This window comes from Corvus moneduloides, chromosome 10 (assembly GCF_009650955.1).
Source record: "Corvus moneduloides isolate bCorMon1 chromosome 10, bCorMon1.pri, whole genome shotgun sequence".
In the NCBI taxonomy this organism is placed as follows: domain Eukaryota; kingdom Metazoa; phylum Chordata; class Aves; order Passeriformes; family Corvidae; genus Corvus; species Corvus moneduloides.
The window spans coordinates 23,276,010-23,297,520 of NC_045485.1; the positions used below are offsets into that span (position 1 = coordinate 23,276,010).

Consider the following 21,511-nt stretch of genomic DNA (forward strand, 5'->3'; position numbering starts at 1 on the left):
TCATCAAAGATGGGGAAATTGAAAGATTGGGCTTAGAGGGCTCAGAACAATTCACTTATTCTCTCTGTAATACAGAAGGACCCACTGACAGGACAGTCTGACCTGGTAAGTGGTTTCCAGCAAGGAGGAAAGTGTGTACGTAGAGAACAACTATCCTTTCCCGTATGAATAAGATTGGTCCTTCACCTAGGTGTAGTAATACTGGACTCAGTAAATACAGCCATTGAAAGCATTCTTTTCCATTTTTTCAAGTCAAAGCACACTTTGCAAAAATGACTTTAAAAAAAATAACGAATCACAACAATGACAATCTACATCCTAATGAGAGTCCAGATAACCACACAGACTTAGAAGCTCACAAGGAAAGCAGAAATTGTTCTTCCTCTTTAGGTTGGTCTAGCTCAAAACACAGCTTGAAAGGAGGAACAAACGATCCAGGGAACAAGAAGTAACAGAATGACCTTTTATATTGATTCAAGAGGGACAGCTTGCTCCTACCTTCTTTACAATACTTTGCTGAAATGTCCCACATGAGGAGAGAACCAAATTGAGCAATACAAAAATATTGCCAGGGTAGATGCTCTCCAAAGAGACACCTTGACTCCAGATGACATATTTGGGAGCCTACCACCCGCCAGCTTGAACCTCCAGGCTGTATCCTGACATGGAAGCATCGCTAAGGTCTTATGGTCATTCTACCAACTTCTGATCAAGCTCATCAGAGAGTATCTCCCAGAAAAAGAATAAAAGCAACCATTAATCTTATCTTCCTTCAAAACCCCACTCAAAATTCACATCTGCTTCTTACAAAGAAGCACAGTGTAGAACACAAGACCTGCTGGGAAAGGTATATTCAGGTAAGCAAAGAATAGCAGACATCACTCCTATTCTCCATTTCTTTCCTACTTCCATTTTTCTATATTTTTGAAGTCTTAAAATCTCACCACAAATGCTAGTAAGATGTCTGGACAAGACTGAGCACAAGTAAACCATAAGACTAACTTTCTGCAAAGCCCTCATATATGCAGCGTTTACAGCCACTGTTTCAATTCCACTATTTTTACTTTGATGAACACATATGCAAACAAACACATTCAATTTAATGGTACACTTTAAACACTGTTTTAGTGTCTTTTCAGTGTAAAGATAGATTTCTACATCCCAGGAAATACTCTGCCCACCCTTGTGCTAAGGAAAACCATCCTCCCCATCTTGAAAATCCCTTGTTGGCCTAGAAATAGTTTATTTAAACCAGCCAATTTCTGACCTGCTGTGATCCATCGCCATTCACGATGTGAGGCATCATGGCCACCTCCCCGTTCAGCAACGGCGGCAGCTCCAGCGGGATTTGGTCGGTCATCATCATTGTGACGTACATTCATGGAGAATTTTCCTCAACGGACTTCCTGCAAGAGAAACATCAGTTAAAGACCCTGCAAAAACCCTCCTGAAGGTCATTCTGCATTCAGGAACTTAAGCAGGACCCCTGCTTTTGTAACAGGATGTGTAACGGAGCTCAAGGCTGTGAATGGAGGTTTTAACTGTTGGATCAAGAGCATGGAAAGTCAAGTTTCCATGCAAGAATTCCAAAACCAACTAGCCAGATTTCCACTCTTTCCCACAATCATAATACTCAGCCCTCACTGCTGAAATAGGCAGGTTCTGAGACACTTTGAGAGAGCTTTGCTCTTAAATCAGCATCCTGCTTGCTGCCACAGCTCTTGGAACTATGTCACCTGCACAGTTAAGATGTTACAGCAATCTCACTCAATAGCCACACTTCAAAGCCAAACATCTTTATTTTCTTTCTAGGGCCCTGTAAACAGTGTGAACTACCACTATAACACAAAGAGAAGATGCCCGACTCCCACTTAATCATGACCCAAAAGGATTAAGGCTTCTGCTGGAGCAGGAGGGCCAGCACATCCCTCAATGTTCTGAGCATCCCATTGTATGAAGGACAATAGAAAATGATGACATCACTTACGGATTTGTGAAAAATCACACATCATTTCCAGCACACCCACCCCCTTCACAGCTAACTGATGTGATCTGTGAGCATCAGTAAAACCATGAGAAGCTGCTTTGTAAAAACAAGTCTTAATTCAGTGTTAAGGGTATCATCATGCTGGTTTATGGGGCAATAACACAGTTCTAGTGAATAAAATGCATGATCTCATCACATAGCTTATCTAGACTTCTGCACAACTCCTAAGCAAAGCAGTGCCCAGGGGTGAGCAGCCTCCTTAGTACCTCTCATGCCAGAGAATCCCAAAGTCTTCCTGAATAATTTCATATACATCCCAAATTCAAGTTAGAAAAAAAATATGATGTGACTTAGGTGGCAGCATAGGTAATCAGCTGGCACAAGATGGTCAGCGTACACCAGAGTACAGAAAGGGGAATTTTTGGCAAAGAGCATGGGACACAATTACAGAGCCATAAACCAGGAGTTTAATTCATCTACTCCAGAGGGGATGAAGGACTGAGCCAGCCTCACCAGGGTTGGAGCATCCCATTCCATGCATGCTGCAAGTCTTACATCCCCTCAGCCCCAAATACTGCTAGACTTAAAATTCTTTTTTTTTTTTTTTAGTTCAACAGCTAAATTATTAGTTTAGTTGAAATACACTGTCTTCACTTTCATCAACCTCTTCCAGAGCTCATTGCAATCCCATCACCTGCACAGCCTCATGATCAAAAACATCAGCCTGACCAGGAGCTGCTTCTCCAGCTCCTGTGGAGGAGCACTTGTGTGATTTAGAAGCAATGGCAGTGCCCACACAGACTGAATCACATCCATCTATTCACTGTCACCAAACAGGCCCCTTCACATCTAAGCAGAACCAGAAGACTGGAAGTACATTTGTTTTTCAGAAGATGTGCAAACCTGGCACTGTGACCTCCAGCCATACAGCTCAAGACCAGCATTTTAATTTAACTCAGTACCAAATTTAGCACAACTCTCACAGCTCTTCCCACTGTTCTCATTTGTGTGAAAACACCACTTCTCTAATCATCACTTCACCGAGACAGAAACAGAGGCGATGTATTTTCATCCACCTTTAAATTAAATCCCTCCTTTTATCCAAGACTCAGTTACAGGACAGAAGTTCTCCAGAAGCCTCAGATACAGTTGTTGTTAGGATGGTACATCCACAGCCAGTTTCAAGTCCTATTTCCTGCCTGCAACAACTGCTTTGTCCCAGAGCTTAAAAGTGTTTCAGTCCTACTGCTGCCACTATCCTGAATAACCGGCCCTGCAGTGCACACACCCCTGAGGTAAGGAATAAGCACCCTGACTACACACCCCTGTAGTTCCCAGGATCAAGCTCTCTGATCCAGCATAGCCCAAAAGCCTTGCTGACTTAGTCACCGCAACCCAACCATGACACGGGCTACAGAAATACATCCAAGAGACCAGAAACTTTGCCCAGTGCATTTTTCCCCTAAGGTTTTGGAGATTCTTCCTAAAGCTTTTGCTTCTCATTACTGCACAGTCTCAGGTTTTAATTTTGAGAAAGATCTGAGTCCAACAACAATATTCACAGGTGTTGGGATTTGGGGCTGGAAAAGGAGTGGGACAGCACGACTTCAGTTTTTGGGGGTTCTGTTTGTTTAACAAGGAAGAAGAGAATATGTGAGGTTTTGTACCATTTCTTAACTGCTTGGGATTAAGAAAAGGACTGAAAGCCCAAAACTGAACACCAGAGAGCACACAAATGAGCAGCTTTCAATGGAAATGGACTGATTTGGTCAATAGCCAGTGCACCTCCAACTACTCTGGCTACACATATAATTATTTATGCATCTATAGTTGTTGTGTGTGCAAATGTATATATTCACATATAAAGTTTATTTCTAAAGAACACAATGTCCATAGAAACCATTTTAAACCCATATAAAACAAAACCCGAATCCCCAAACAAGTGACACACTCATCTAGTCTGAATCTGAAAGCTGAGCTTCAACAGAATTTAAGCATCACACTGATGTTATTTCTTGAGGAAAAAATCCCCAGACTGTAGCTTGAAGCTACATATTTTCCTAGTAATATTTCCATTCCAAGCACAACAACGAATACGTTGACATTTATTTGCTACGTGTCACTGTTTAAAGTGCTGCAGCTACATTCCTTTTGCTTTATTAATGGTTTGTCACTACAGCCGTGTCTACACTTGCCTCACTTGAAAGGAGAAAACAAAAAAAATAAGAAAACATAAATAAAAAGGGCTTCCTCCATTTGTCAGGTGGGGTACGACCCCACCAGAGACAATACCAGCAGCAGTACTGGCTACAAGGCACAGCCACTGGCAGAGTTTTTCTGCAGTATTTCACACAGATGTACTCCAGGCAGAGTTAAGACATCTACAGTGAGACTGGCAGACTTCACTGCAAAGCCAAACCCTTTGGAAACAGGCCTCACGCACTTTCTGAGCTTATTTGTCCATCCATCCTACTTAAAACAGATTTATTAGCCGTGCTTTCACACCCCTCCTAAAGCCTAGTGCTCCTCCTCCCTCATGGGATGCAAAGCTGATTAATACAAAGAAGGTGAGGTCTGAACACAAGCAGTTTCTTTTTTCCTGCAAATTGGGAACATCGATGGAAGAAAACACCAGACACAACTCAAAGAGCCAGGTCACATTCCAGGATATGAGAATTCTTCCTCAGCTGAAATATGAACTGCCAAATACTAACCCACAGCTTTTTTTTTCAGGTACTAACTCAAATTTGGGGTTTTGTCTAGAAAGCTGACTACATTTAAATTTTAAAAAGATATTTCCTGTGCGTCTACATTCCCTAGGTTTGGCTGGGACAGGTCACAACAACGCCAACATAGAGTGAGAGGCTGCATCTCCCTGTCTAGCTTCCTTCAGGAATATGGAAATCACAGCTTTCCACTTTGCTGTAGAGCAAGGATGAAAAAACCATCCAAGTTTGATGTCTCTGTCCCCAAACAATACTTCCAAATCTTTTGATGTCTGCAAGTTACTGTTGCAAACTTGATTTTCAATTCAGTACTGCAGCCTTCTACTGATCCCTGAGATGACTCTGTTTCCTTAAATTAATTCAATATGTGAATTAGTAATACATAAATTAGTTGCACATGGCACTAGAGAGAAAATTAAAACACCCAGAAGAATAAAGCCTAACTATCTAAAATCCAATGTCCATGTATGGTCAAATAACATGACCCAACAGGTTACGTCAGTTTTCCTGAAATTCCAAAAGTAGTGTGAACCACATCAAGATACCAAATTCTACTTTTCCTAGAAGGTTTGACCCATGTTATTTATGGGGCTGGAAGCCAAGAACATTTTTCTTCTGTGATTTTTCTTCCCACCTTCTGTCTTTTACAAAGGCAAATTCGTCAGCTATGGCAGACAAATGCAGAGAACCTGGCAGAAGCAAGACGAGTTGTGAATACTGAGTCCTGTGACCGCTCTTTTCAAAGACTTGATTTTTATTTCCCTGCAGCAGACCATTAAAAGCTCCTGAACAAAGTGTTCTGCTTTTTTATCACAATCATCTGGAATTACAGAAGTTGTACTACAACACGGACAAAGAGTTTTCAATACTAAGTAGAGCCACATACCCTGGTTTATTTAATTCACAACTAAAATTCAGTGCTAAACACACATTTCTCTCCTGCAGTGCATATTTAGGGGTATTCTGCCTGAATAGAAAAGAACACACTGCAAAAAGAGTAAGAAGCTGTCCCACCTTCAGTCCTACTCTTGATACAGAATATATTTGAAACGCACACAGTATAAACTTAAAATGGAAGGATTTTCTCTTTCCAGCCTTAAAAAAAACCCCAACCCTTACCACTTCACCATGACAAAGTTCACACATAGCTGGTACACACACAGGGTTACAGAGTCTAACAGACTCCTTTCTACCTCTGCTTTAATACATCTACTATACTCTTCTATCACGCTGCATGGGCTGGGTGAGCTTCTCTTGCACAGAAGCTGATGCACTGGCCAGAGAAATAATCCAACCCAGCAGGAGCTTCCTTAGTACTTTACAACCATGGGCAAAGCCAGTCCAGGTGCTATCAAAAGCCAAAGTCTGTTGATAACTGACCTACTGACCATTTCTCCCCCCACCAGATGTTTTCCCTGGCAAAACAGGTTCTGCAGTGAAGATGTTCAGAAATTGGTAGTTCTCTGACCCAAAATGGAAAGGATTTGTGATATCTGATCTGCATCCTCCAAACCACATCCTAAGAGCATGGCCAGCCCAAACTCTCCAGTCACCTGCACAGCTGATTTGAACACAGGGGGTTTTTCCCTATCCACCGCACTGCACCAACCCTCCAACACTTGTGTTGTTATAACCAGGACAAGAGGAAGGAGGAGTTGCACAAAAGGGCTTTGACATGGTTAAAAAAATATGTATGGAATCACAGGTTCATGTGAGAGGGAGTCCCACCTGACAACACTGAGAGGTCAAACACATCTTTAGAAACACAGACCCTGAAAACAGGGAAGACTCATATTTCTAGAAGAAAACTCACTTTGGAAAATATATACAGTAAAATACAATGAGAATTTTAAAAAAATAATAATTTAGTATTCACAGAAGCCATTACCTGCAGCATATCTTATTCTTCTTCCATAAAGAGAAATAGTCCTGAAATTATTTGTTATTTTTCAGGAGGTTATATGTGCAACTGAAGAACCCTATCAAAGTCTGGCATGTCAAATCATGTTAATGCTGGTTATTATATAGTTGAAGAAATGGGTGGTTTTCCAGAGTAATTTTGAATAATCTTTTGAATAAGAAATAAAAATAACTAGGAAAAAAATTGCTAGTATGTACAAGGAGAATATGCATACACAGTCTTATACACACACACATTCTCAGATACAGAGTTTAAAATCGGTCTACAACCCACTAGGAAGGCTCTGAATGAGGACTGCTCCTTCTGCACCTTCCTGCTGATGCTGGTGTTTATGTGCAAGAGATGAGAGAACTCACACACTGCCCCGTTTGCCTACTGTATTTTGTACAGCACACACTGAAATTTAAGATTAATTAAAACATACATAACACAATTATATTTCCACTGAAAAGCAGAGTGGTAAATATAGCTTCTTTCCAAAGACTCCTGCCATGGCTTGCCACTCCAATTCGAAGAGGAGTGGTAAAAATTGTTCATGTAGAAAAGCCTCTTGAGACATGAGCAGTACCTGGAGGTATGTGCACAGATGGTTGGTCAAGGCACAAACAGTCTGGAATTTGTCTTGTCTGATGTGCCTTCATTAGTTTAGTTAAATCACATCTGTCTGAAGCGCCACTGAAACCTGAACACATTCTTTCTCTGTTTAATTACAAACACGGTAGATTAATTTGGAAGCATCCAAACAGACGGGCTTCTTCAAAACAATTTTGAAGAAATACATGCAATTCTAAAAATCTGTTATGACAAAAGAAAACAGATTAGAGGGAGCACATACACACAAAGCCACTGGCATTTTATGAAGAGGTAGTGAAATGCCTGCTGCTTGCTCTCTGTGCCATTTCACAGACACAAGGCCACAGTAGCTGGATCCTATCTCCAGCAAGCTGAAAAGCATAAACATCCTCCCAAAACTTAACCACTGTAATTAATCAGTGGGTTTATTCCCCTCTAGTTTATTTTAAATAACAACACATTTCAATGTGCATGGTACATTCCATCTCTGAAGACAGAATTATCAGCAGCATTTCAATTCTATGCAGGATCAAGGAAAGTTAACATTGTTTTTCCCCCACAATGGTGTTAGATTCCCAAGGCAGCAATCCAGAGGGTAATGACAGGAAGATTTTCAGTAGTTTGCATTTATTTAGACCTAAAATTTGACCTCAAATTTTCCAGGCTTGAAACTCCATTATCTTAAAGAACAACAAATTTGCGCTGTTACCAGCTGCACACCCCTCATAGGAAATGTTTGTCATTCAGGAACAGAAAAAGTATTAAAAATTGGTTCCTAGCTTAACATTAGGGAGAAATGGAATAACCAAGTAACTTCAAACATGTACCAGAAATGAGCATCAGGAATGGGGATATCAGGTCAAACTGCACCATGCGGGAGTGTCTTATTTCACAAGGCAAGTACAACTAATCAGCAGATAATAGCTCTGATGAAATATTGGAATAAAGCAACCTGGCACACAAAGGAGTCTTTTACCAAAGGAAAACTTCACCCCACTAGGGGCTTTTCCCCTTGGTTTTCCAGGGGGAAATCCTGTGAAAACTCATGCAGGAAAAGTGAGCTTGCCCTCCTCCCACCACCACCCACACCTGGGCATGCAGTGCCTGAAGGCCGTCATATTCATGTGCAAACCTAGTGGAACTAGATTTAAGGGAATAAAATACACCAGGGGTGAAACAGAGCTTCAAATTTTTTATTAGGCTTATATTAGCTACAGCTGAGCAGAAAGCCATAGGCAGACAAGCTAATCCAATGGTTCCACAGCATTCTCACTTCTGCAAATAGTATTAGAGCAGCAAATTCATCTGCTGCTCAAAAATCAATTCCAAAACACGCAAACACACCACGGCTACAGCCTGCACTGCTGGCAGAAGAGCAAGCTGCAGAGACAACTTGTATACAACTCACTCTCACCATTTGGGTTTTTCTGTGCTTTTTCTTCAATCTGAAAATTAAGTTAGTCATTTCTACTATTTATATTCCTTTCCTTCTTTGTTCTCACACCTTTCTTTCCTCACTTTCTTCCATATTAATCACAACGGATAAAGGGACTCACAAGAGATGTAGCTGCAAAAATAGAGAAGTTTTCAAAACACACAATTCTCACACTATTTCACAGCAATTCTTCTAAGCAGCCATAGGCTGAGTTTAACCCTTCTTGCACAATAGTGGCCAATTGCTTTTTTTTTCCCCCCCCCCATGATTTTTAGTGTTGTTTCTGGCACAACTTGGGTTTAAAATAGCAACTACTTCAAACTTGTTTCTTTTTTTCAAGGGAGATTATTTTATGCACTCCCAAAAATACAAGCAACAATTAATATTTCAAACTAATTTGTTCCTGCTTGTCCACCCTCAGAGACATTTGAGTTAGGAGAGTTCTGGGTGCTGTTTAATTGCCAGCTGTACAACACACCCCCCACTGCACTAGCCATCTCTGTGCTTCTCTAGAAAACCACAAGTCACTTGAAACAGGATGGGGACAAAGCAGGAGTAGACTTCGACTACATAATTAGGAAGGGTGTGATACCTGTGAGGGTGGGGAGGCCCTGGCACAGGCTGCCCAGAGAAGCTGTGGCTGCCCCATTCCTGGAAGTGTCCAATGCCAGGTTGGACAGGGCTTGGAGCAACCTGGGACAGGGGAAGGTGCCCCTGCCCATGGCAGGGGGTGGAATGAGAAAATTTAAGGTTCTTTCCAACCCAAACCACTCTGTGATTCTGCGATGACATCTTCCTCTCCACAGGTCAGCAGGAAAGCACAGAGCTCTTCCAGATGTGGTCCCCCATTGCCAGGGCAAGGGGAGGAAGACGACAGTGGCCCAACAGCCCTCCACCCACAGCACAAATTGGTCCCCCAAGCACAGAGAGCCATTCTATGCAACAGAGACAACCCTGCACTCTTTCTAGCTAAATGATCACCCTTTTCAGGTTCTCTGCACTCTGCATAGCTTCTGACAAAAGCAATTTGCAAGTAAAATTCACTTAAAAGGTCTAACAAGATATTCAGAAAGTTTAAACACAATTGGAATAACTGCTATTTGCTCGAAGCAATTTGTGTGAGGAACAACTCCCTTCAATCCAGACCTACACCTGCCTACAGATTGGGCCCTGATCCTGCACACATTTGCACTAGAATATGTCTTTATGCACTCTTAATACTTTTATTAAGCACTGAACTCCCCCAGATTAGGGCTGCAAGCCCAAGAACATGCCCAGGAACACGAGCAAAACCTCTATGCAAAGAGAAGTTCTTCCACAAAGGTGAAAGTCAGATAAGGTACAGGTAATGCTTCATCTATTTGCTTTCTTCCTCCATTTAACAGCCAAAGTATTAATCGTGGTTATGGGTTGATAAGCACAGCATTTGTCGATAAATACCCTCCCCTTCAACTCTGCTCTCCCAAATAATAATCTCTCTGCAATATTACCACAAAGACCTTGGTTATCTCTTCTGGAGTTCCTGTGCAATGGGGAACCTACTGGAATCAATGGGGAGGGGATTTTTTTTTTTTTTTACCCCTAATTAAACTACAAAGAAAAAAAAAAAAAAAGGCTATCTATCATATCAATCTGCAGCTCTTGAAAAGCCTGCATACCAAATCCCATTTCCAACAAGGTCTCAGCACACCTTTGTGCAACACAAACTTTGCTGCTGTCGCCATTCCCCGCTAACCTGACTCCGGGCTGACGCTGTGCTGACAAAGTGGCTCATTGTGTTTTTGTGGGAAAGCGCTCCACAGAGATCTCCCATTCAGCCCTGGGACTCAAGAACAGGCATTCACACGGGGCAGCCACTGCAAGGGAGCACCTCTGGATGGCTGCCGAAGAGGGTTCTCATGGAGGAGGAAAGTTGAGCCCAGTATTATCATCGTGCTCACAAGGTCCAAGTGCTTAAACCACGTTAGTAACAAGAAAACCAACCCAAAACCCACCACTCAAATGCCATCACTCCATAACTTTTCGGCATTGGGAGAAAAGGTTAGAGTTTTGTTATATTGTCCCTCACTTTCACAGAGCATCAAGTACAATTTTCAGAAGTTTTTTTACTTTTCTGAACTGCTTCATGAAAATGAAGACAGTATGCTACCTATGAAGGCTTTTCCTCACTTGAGATAGACAGGAATTTACATTAAACAAAGACCTGAAACTCACCAGGAAAAAAGAAACCACACACACAAAGTCAAGTCATTGTTCCATTTTTGACTGAGTAATTTTGGTATCCAGGACCTTACAGGAAAGAAGCCTCTCCCACTCCAGGTATCTGATTTTTATCTCCAATGATAATAAAGCATCAAGGAATGAAAAATACCAACTCTTTAAATGCAGAGTACTAAGGGGGTTTGTTTTCTTTAGGGTGGGAAGACAAAGGGTCTCTTATCTAGACAGAAAATGCTGTGCTGAATGAGCCACCTGCTGCAGCTATAAAGCTCAAGGTATCTATTAAATGGTTTAAAAGGGAAAACCTTTAGGGTTTGCTGTCTAAGTGGAGCACAGTTTGTAACACAGACTGAAGGAGAAACAAAGTTCTGTTTATACAGCAAGGACCGTCCAGTGGGGTCACCAGCACTCAGATGGTCTGTATCCAGTTTAATTCTGAATCATCACCCTTCTAAGCTCATTCCCAGTCTGTGCCAAATCATTCAGGCAATGGAAAGATGAAAATTATTGTCAATAAATTGTATTGGTCTTTGATAATAACAAATACAGTGAAGTACATGCTTGTGTTATGAATTGGGAAACCAACAGCACTTAAAACTACACCAGGAGCGTAGCTGGTTGAAAGGCAGGCTCAAGGCATGGTCCCAGCAGAACGGATGCTCTTCCCACCCTGGGAGAAGTTAAAAGGCAGCAGCCCCAGTCCTACCAGTTACAGGAGTTACTCATTACTAAGGTACAAGTCTTTGTTAATTAAAATTTCCTAATATTTCACCTATTGACTTTGATACTACAGCTTTCAGGTACAAGCACTGTTATTAAGGGGCTTCAAAGAAAGCTGTGGAAAGTAAGAGATACATATACAAGACAGTAATAAGAACCAGGTTGAGCTAAATAAGGGAAAGTAAATTCCTGCAAACTGAAATTATTTTTTTTTTAGTGCAAAGTTTGTATTTAATTAAAAAGGGGACAGTCATGCTTCTTTATATTTCCCTATTGGTACAAGCACACACAGCTCCAATGAAGCTAATTAAAGCCTTGAAGCTCAAGTGAACTTTCCGCATCCTTTAAATGACAAAATTCCAGTCAAGCAAAAAAACAAACAGACAAGCAGTAGAAAGCAAACCAACTTTCAAGCTTCATGTCACATGTACCTGAAGTTTCATTTTCCCTTGTTACACTTGGAGAAATTTATTTCCATAACCACCTACTAACTTCAGAGGTGCAGGAGTCTAGAGTCTATTCAAATACAGGTAAAAAATCCACAGAAAGAAAGAATCAGAATCGTTCAGGTTGGAAAAGACCATTAAGACCACTGGGTTCCACTGTTAACCCAGCAGTGCCATTTCTACCACTAAGCCATGTCCTTAAGTGCCACCTCTACACATCTTTTCAGTACCTGCAGGGCTGGTGACTCCACCACCTCCCTGGGCAGCCTGCTCCAAGTTGTTCTCTGGAGAGGCTGGTCTTACTGAGCATCAGTGGGGTTTTGATCATGAGGAAAAAAAAGTGTGCGACTTACTAAGACAGATGCACTTTTATTTCTGCTCTGTGAGATACCAGAGTTTGTCCTTCCCTCTGCCTGGCTCCGTAACAGCATCCCCAGTCCCATGGATACACCACACTATTCCAACTTCCTTTGTGTCCCAGGTTGGTGTAAACAACCTGTTTGCCACTTATCAACATGGTAGATTCATTGCACAAGCTCAGAGCAGACAAGCACCAATAAAATCATCATTAACAAAGCAGAGCTTATCTTTGAATCTTTTTACACAAAATCACTTTGACTGTGATAATCTTTAGCAATAACCATTCACAGGATTTCAGCTTTCTGGGAAGAAATTTTTTACAACCCTACCATGTCCTCTGATAATTTTTTCTTTTATAATTCTAGCTAGAGTTCAAAAACTAAAGTATTTCAGAAAAGCAGAGAAAAAATTAGCTTTGCATCTTAAAACATGTAAACCTGAATTTCAAGAAACAGACTTGGTCAGCATATGGGAGTGGGAAAAATTACCTTAAGAGCAAGCAGTTTTGGAGGGTTGTGGAAAAGGTACAAATATACAGTTCATCCACAGAATTTCAATAAACACTCAAGAACAAAATATACAAGTCCTTCAAATATAAGAAAACTCATCTCATAACTCAACTGGAAGAAAGCCAAGTGGTAAAAAGACTGAAACTACAAGAAAGGCTAATTCTCTGGAGTTTTTTTTTCTACAGCATCTTTCATAAAGCATTTTACCACCACATGCCCTGACAGCCTTCAGGTTTTCCTGGCCATGCATCTCACTTTGCCTACTGTAAGAGAAATTCATAGAAATCCTGATGGAGCAAAGAATGTTACACTAAGTCTAGGTCAAATATACAAATACAGTATATATGTAATATAAATAAATTTGAAAAATTCAGTGTGGCTTGACAGCAGCTTTTCTTTGACAGTGAAGGCAGAAACATCAGAATATCAGCAAATGCAGGAGCTTGCCTGCAGGGTTCTGGCTGCATTAGCACAGGACTTGAGCAAGAAAAAAGCTTTCCCAGTCAAATTTAGTTGTTCTCAATTTTACCTGGCACATGACCCGACAAGATTTTACTCCCAGGGGAGCTCTACCGAGGCACATTCGGTTTGTGTGAGTAACCTGGAACACCCAAGCACTATCACTGAAACTATGGCACAATCTCCATTCTTTAATATTTACATTCTGACCCAGTTCAGCCACATCTTGGCAGCACAGAGCCCACACAGATACCCACCTTAACAGTACAGTCCACAGTTAATCAGTGACAAACACCTATCCATTAACACCAGTTGTTCTCCCAGCTAAAGGCTTCACAAGTCCCAGAGATTCAAGCAGATTGCAATTGCTCCCCAGCTTGTAAGGGGAAGACACTTTGTCATCATCTGACATGTTAATACCTGGTGTAAAAAATAAGTAAAACTGATATTATTCTCTACCTACGCTATGGCATATTCCTCTTGGGGCAGGGGAGGAAGATGACATGTCCATGCAACAATTTTAATAAAGATTCCCAGTAGTAACAGACCCGTGCAGGAAAAAAAAGCACTCCCACTCTTTCATATGAACATATTCCTCCTCCCATTTCTCTCTCTAGTCCCTAATCACAACTCCAGGGTGGTACAGAAAAACAGCCTGGGTGTTCAGGAGGTTTAACCTGCTGATGAGAACATGAGCAGAAGTGAGTGCAGAAGACCCCCCAACACCAAACAGCTGTCCAGCAGCTCATCCTCCTCCCAGTGCTCACTAAGGAAATTCCTTCATCCTTAATGAATTTGGACTATTTTTTTTTCCATCACCCCAGATGAAACTTCAACCATAAGATTTTTCTCTAATACTGCTCTGTGTTCCCAGGTATCTGCATCAAACCCTGCTACGAATAATCTAAATCACAGATTGCCCCTCACCATCCCACAGGTGCCGGAGATCACAACACATCTTAAGTCAGTGCTACAGCTCTACAGAAAGTCATCACCATTGTCCACTACAGCTTTAAATACTCAGAAGTTATTACCATGAAATTCAGCACAACTGCAAGCTACTTTACCCTCAGTGTCTTCTCTGTTCAAGGAAGTGCAGAACAAGATTTATTATTATTTCCATCAGAAGCTCAAGCTGCTACAACTTGTCTTTAAATCTGAAGCTGAAGAGATGCTCTGATTTTCCCCTCTCTCATGCATATACATTAGTGGTACAGAAATCTCAAAAGAGTACTAGGTCTGAACTAACAGATGAGATATTCATTTTCACCTAAATTGAGCAGATTACAACATGTTTATTATTAAGAACACGTCAAGGTACATTAGTCTTTAAGGTTTTTTTTGAACACTTCTTGAATTGAGAAAATTAAGGAAAGTCACTTTGGTACTAGTAATTTACTTCTTATGACAAACAGTAGTGGATTGAGCCTCCTACCACCTGTAGAGACAGTACTTGGGCTAGTAATAAACAAAGAAAAAGCAATTGTACAATCCCTGACTGCATTCTGCTTACAGCATCACTACTGAAGCATCACTGGGTTTTAAAAGGATTAAGAATTCCTGAAGATTAACAGAAAGCTGATAAGAAACATGCAGAAACGTGGAGGTATCTAACATCACAGATACTTAGCTGGTAAGCCAATAGGGTTTTCAGACCAGCTAACAGACTGGAAATTCAGTCTCAAGTCACCATTCCCTCTAGGAAGAATCACTATAGGAAAAAAAATGTAGTGCAGTAAAACATTATACACCAGCTGTCAGACCCGTAACCGATACTGTAACAGGGATCTACATTTGTCATCAAGTTACTCAGTCACTGGCAAACTGGTAATGTAGAACTACAGCAAGTGAGCTCCCCATCCCAAACGTAAATAGCTATGCCAGACATCAGGATAAAGTCTTTGTTCTAGACATTTTTGTTAAATTCAGTATAACACATAGTCAAACACAAGGTAGAGGTCACAAAGATTTATTTTATTTTTTTTTTTTAAAACATGAATTCAAGAAACCTAATCAGTGGCAAGAAGATATGAACATGCAGAACAGGTGCATAGAACTGGTTCCAAACTGCAGCATCTCAAGGCATGCCAGTGGCCCCCCAACCAAAACAAGGTGGGTTCTGTTCAGTACAACAGTGTCAGGCCACTCTCCATCAATACAATAAATCTGGTAACTACTTTTGCAGCTTCCCTCGGCAATTTTATCTCCTGTGGGCTTCATTCAGAGTCCTACTCTTCCCACATTTAATCACAGAGGTTTGCTATCACCACACAAGTCATGAGGTATGTACATATACCCACACATATACACATCATCTACATAGCATAAATACCTTCATTTATCTTAAGACCCTTGGAATGCTTAAGCTGTGTTCAGAAATAAGCAAGTCCAAAGAACTATTAAAGTGGTCAAGAGGAAAATCTCAAGTTCTCCCTCTCTTTCTCCTGGATTTAACCTGCTACCAAACCCTGTGAGGGCTGACAGTGCATCCTTGAGCCCTGATTCCCAGCACGCCTGCATGCCAGAGCCTTACACGCGCTCGCTCAAGAGAGCAGAGTTCTGGGGAGTGCAGCTCCTGCCACTGGCACATACCAAAGATTCCAGATCATTTTTGCATCACGACTAAAATGTTCTCATCAGCATGGATTTCTGTTATAACACGTTACTCCAGCCTCAAAAAGTGCAATCTCAGCATGTAAAGTTCAGTCTTCTTTCACTGAATCTTCTCTTGGGTGCTGGGGATGCAGGGAAAATGGGTTAAATTTAACCATAATCTTCATGTTTCCAAAAACAAATTCCAGCTGTAAACCTTGAGAATGCCACACACCTACCAAATTCTTTTCTCTTTTTATAAGCACAAGGAAGATAGGAACAGGGTACTTCACTAATGCCTCACCTCTTCATTACACTGCCTTCCTCCCACAAATTTTACTGAATTGCCAAATACATATTACTAAGTTTGAGAAACTTACAGGAAAATGAATCCTTTATGAAAATACTTGTTGCTAGAAACACACACACAAACAGGAAAATAAATGGTAAACAATAAATTCTCATTGTATTTAATAGCCAAAGGTCTTTGTTCACAACAGCTACCCCAGAACACGCAGCCACATTCATGGCATCGAGTGAATTCTATCTGAAGTTTACAGAAGGAAGCATATACAAACAGCCTCACAAAGGTATTTTCCTAGCAGGAAGCTACAAGCACTTCTCTGCTGCTCCGGCAGCGGCAGCCCCGCCGTCAATGGGGGAGCAGCAGCAGCACTGCTAAGTGCACTGCACTTTCACTGTGGGATTAACCAGATCACAAATCACCAATTAAATCCTGCTTTATGATTTAGGCTTTAATTCATTAACGAACGCAAAGGCAAAACATGCACCAGAGCCTGGTGGAAGTCAGTCAGGAGAGCTTTGCTCTGGCTACCCCTGTCCCGATGCTCAGCCCTCTTTGGAATTAAATGCCATTTTAATCACAGTGTTCAAAAGTCTCATTTTTATAAGAAACTAGTGGTTAATTGCTGTACACTGTTGACAGCAATAAATAAAAATCATTGAATATTCGATGTGCAGCTAGGCATGCTGGTGGTTTACCACTACATAAGGGGTGTGTATTTTTCTGTTCTCCAAAGCTTATCTCTTCACTTAAGATGGGAAAATTAGGAACTTCTCTTCTGCAGTGTACAAGTTTCCCTCCCCCACTTCCATTTTGTGGATTTTCTGCCAATAATACTGTTGAAAAATAAGTTCTTGAGGACAGGAAATATCCTGAGCAAAGGATATCCAGCTTTATGATACATAAAATGTTGCGCATTCCTCCCGATCTGTCACTGCACGGCCAGCTGCCGGCATGGGAGACGGTGTGCAACGCCTTCGGGTGGCCAGGAAGGGCCTCCTCCTGCATATCCCCCCGGGATTGCAGCCTCACAGCTTTGGATAAACCAGCTCCTTCAGATTTCTTCAAGATTTCCCCTTTTCTGTGTACTCAACCCCAGCCATCTCCACAGTCCAAAGAGATGACGCAACACAGCTTTCCAAGCACCTTTGGCTATCAGGAGCACATCCTCCCCAACTTCTCCTGATAAGGTGCTTTAAAGTATGCCCACAACCCTCATCTTAATGGCCTAATCTGATGTAGGTGGCTTGCCCTTTCAGAGATCCCTTCGTTTAATTTCCTCAACGACTGCACTCCACAAAAGCAAACATCCTGTCCCACTTCCAGAGCCAGATCCCAGTTGGGGCAGGCAGCTGCCAGCAGCACAGGTAGGAGGGGAGTGGGGACGAGCAGCACAGATCCAGTTCATGCTGGGGAGCTCCACCAGCTGTCCCATTACAGAGCCAGTTCACCCACTGGAATGGGACAGAAGTTATGGTAATGGACAGCTTGCTGTAAAAGAGTTGGACAGGTTTTCAAGCAGCTCCTGTGCCCATCCCACCCCTAAAATGGGCTCCCCATGAGACCAGCTAGGAGCCAAACAAAGGCATGGTTAATTAGACTTCTGCAAGTAACAACAACTGTACAGAAATCTCAAGCTTTTAATGAAGCCACCTAAATTTTACAATGTAGATACAGGGGATAGTCACACCATCACCCACTGTGCAACTCTTCCCTGCTTGACCAGCTTCAAGCCCCATGAAACAATATCAGAGTTGACCATTCACATCTAACTCTTTTGCAGTAGTCAATAGCTTACACTTCTTAACCAAAGGCAGACAAATCTTAACAATCACTCCTACTAAAATCAGAATCCAATCCCTTTAAGGCACTCTGACACTTCAGTAGCTTGCTGTCTCTTCCTATGAGGAGAACAGGCAACATCCAAATCTAAACGTAAAGGAGCAGTTGAGGAAGAGCCAAGGCTGCCACCTCTGGAATGAGGGCATCTGTTCCACATGAAAAAAAAAGAAAGCATTTCAAGAAAGAAAAGCACTAACTCTGACAGCACAAAACTGCAGCCATGACATTTGGACCTTTTTAAAACATTTCTCTAAAGGTTTTTAAGTGCCACTTATTCTTTTAACAGGCACCCAAATCTAGCCTCAGTAATAAAAAAATGCTTACTCTTTACATCTTCACTAGTCTCTATTTAAATACCTTTTCTTTACAAGAACACCGAATCACTGTGGTTTTACTGGAGACAACAAGGGGCTAATGCTCCTGTAGAAGACCTCAAAATAAAACCAGCTGCCATTTTTAGTGTGCCAAAAATGATGGGACTTCTTGGAGTGTTCTAATACAGCCTTAGCCAAAGGATATTCTCATTCCAATTAATTACACTTGCAACATCTGACAAGTTCATGGGTACAGGAGACCCATTCCAAGGTAAGGGCCCTGTGCACTGGCCCTTGTGTCAGCACATGGACATGGAAGTACTCTCCCACTCTTAGTGCAATGTTCAACTCCACACCCAACAACCACCACAGCATCCAGCAACACTGCCCACTAAGCACCTTGACACCAACAAACAGGTGTAAGCATATTCAAGGGGATTTGATTAACTGAGACCAAATATGAACACACAGTTAAAAGTTTTAAATGGCTACATGGGGTAGAAGAGAGACATCATGACTTTCACACCACCTGCATATCTTCTTGTGGCAGAGCATACCTAAAGATATGTACTCCACTATGGCCATGGACCCAGTTTTCATAAGAGCAAGCATTCCCTTTGAAAAGCAGTTCCACAGAGAGAAATATGTATCTTGTCTGAACACCACATGCTTGGACACACTCAGGCTTCAGTCAGCACTGCAGCAACAAAAGTATAATTGTAGTGTTTCTCATTTCTGTTGGCTTCCCCTTGTTAGCTGGCACAGGTTAGAGTCTACTTGGTGCCTCACATCAATAACTGATGTTCAAAGTAAAATGCAAAAAAAGGACGTCTTGATCTGCTCACAAGCACAGAGCAAGCACTTTATAATAAAGTCATGTTTATTCTGGAACACTCAATGCCTGGGGGAAACTTGCTTCTAGAAATACTGTGCTCAAATATTTTACAGTCCCAGAAATGCCCACAATCAAAATTTACTCCAGCCAGCAGACAGCATCAGAACTGCCCATCCACCTCATGACAGCTCCCAGGTGAAACTTGCTGGTTTCTCCAGGCATAATACACAACACCTTTGGGTCTCTGATTTGCGACCGCCTTTCTGTCCCACCACCAACACTCCAAACTCAAACGTCAACAAACTAGTGGGTCTGAACACTCAAAAGCCGAAATCAAGACATTTCCAAGGGCGAGAACCTACAGTAGACACTGCCAACAAGCTCTGACTAGACTGCAGGAGTGAGGAAGGGAATTTGGAGAGCAGTGTCTGCTCTGACACATCTGCCCACAGGGCACGAAGAGAATAGAGCCAGCAATGTAAGCAGAGAAATCTTTGTCCTTAGGTGACACTGAGGCAATCTACACACGCCAAAATTGTTGTGCAATTAGTATGTTCCTAATTCTGTACCCTTAGAGAAGTGTACTTAATCAACTGAAAACAACGTCATGCAAAATAAAGCAACCCAAGTAACTAATTAGCTAAAAGATGTCGAATGGAAGCAAAATGAAGTGTCTAATTATGTATCATCAGTTCAAGTGTACAACACTACAGACCTATAAAAAAACATACCACTTGCTAATTTAATCCCAACAATCCAACTACACATATACAAAATAAAAATAAAACTGAGAAGAAAAAGTTAAGAAACTAACAAAATGGTTAAAGTCTTTCTAGTGAGTTTCACTGAGATCTTGTCAGTCCATTGCAGTTAAATGACAAACCAAATTCACACTATTCAAAGCCTCCTTCAAGACAATTTTATGCAACACAATTCATTTAAAGACATTACATCAAGAAAAGGAGGCTTTTTGAGGTTTTCTGCAATATCCATAAAATATCCCCTGTATACTCAGCACTTATTCTCACAGCAGCATCTCAATCTGCAAAATCATTAAGCCTCTTGAGAAACTGGACAGGTAATAATTCCTCAGGGGGTAATTTCTTTCAAAAACATTCATACCCATTATTGCATTTCTTTGCCATTCAAACACTCTCCAACACTGACAGTATCAGTCATGAATGCACAATCTAAACACAAGCCATCGAAGCTGATCAGATCACTGACAATTTTAACAGCTTAAAAACTTAAGTGTTTTAGGGATAAATATCTTGAAAACAATGAAGCTCTGCTGATATGCATCAGAGAAAAGGCCACCTACATGCTTGTCAAATTCCCATTTTTGTTCTAACCTGAACAACCACTACAGAAAACAAGCCTGTGTAGGAAGGTGAGGGAAACAAAAAAGGTAATGGAGCATTTCAGAGGATATTAAGTCCCCTCAGACATTTTTCCAAATTCAGTTTCATAGACACTAAGTGCCAAATATAATGAACATTTCTGAAGTTTATTTCTGATAAGCTGACTTCAGTTGTTTTCTTTTTAATTCTACATCACCATCACTACTTCAGTAACAACACCCAGCATCCCAAATCCTTCCAGGTGTCCTGGAAATAGCACTGGCACATTCTGCAGAGAAATGCTGTATCATTTGAAAATACAATGGAAATATGTCTTTCCCTGTAAAATCAAAGCAATTGTTATAAAAAATAAGGCATTTTCAGTACAGTATACTAAGTCCAGTAAAATTCAGTCCTTGAGTAGGAATGCATGAATTTAATTGAGTCAGATGTGCTCAGGGCTCTTCTTCACTAGGAGTAAAATAGATTAAATGTCAGAGTATTTGCCAAGGTATTATCAATAGTTTCATGAACATAACAAAGGTAAAAAGATTAGGTACATTACTTATGTACAGTAATTGCCAATTCAAAGAGATTTTAAGGAAGACTTTAGAAAACCATTTATGGAAATACTCAAGAAGCCTTAAGCTGCACTCAACATGCAAGTTCCCATCAAGCCACATTAACAGTCCTCTAAAAAACAGAATTAACCAAAAAGATGCTTGGAATTCCTTCTGCATTACACAGACCTTCCCATCTGCAGTCTAGCATCCCAGCTCTCTCTCATGCCTACACTGAAATCCTTCAGCCAGCCTTGGGCAGACAAAGCCCACTGCCAACTCTCCCGGGACGTGAGTGAGGAGCAACAGTGAGGGCAAAGCAGCCCGGTGTAGGTGACCCTGTGTACCCCAGCTGAACTCAATTCAAG

General features: G+C 41.3%; 1 protein-coding gene across 2 annotated transcripts in view; it reads right to left on the bottom strand.

Annotated features, from left to right (window-relative positions):
- Window positions 1-21,511, bottom strand: part of FNDC3B (fibronectin type III domain containing 3B) — a 184,363-nt gene that overhangs the window by 145,325 nt on the left and 17,527 nt on the right. For both annotated transcript variants that reach the window (XM_032119442.1, XM_032119443.1), the window contains exon 2: window positions 1,268-1,406. In XM_032119442.1, the coding sequence (XP_031975333.1) occupies window positions 1,268-1,378 (111 nt within the window). In that variant the 5' untranslated portion in view covers window positions 1,379-1,406. The remainder of the gene's footprint in view (window positions 1-1,267; window positions 1,407-21,511) is intronic.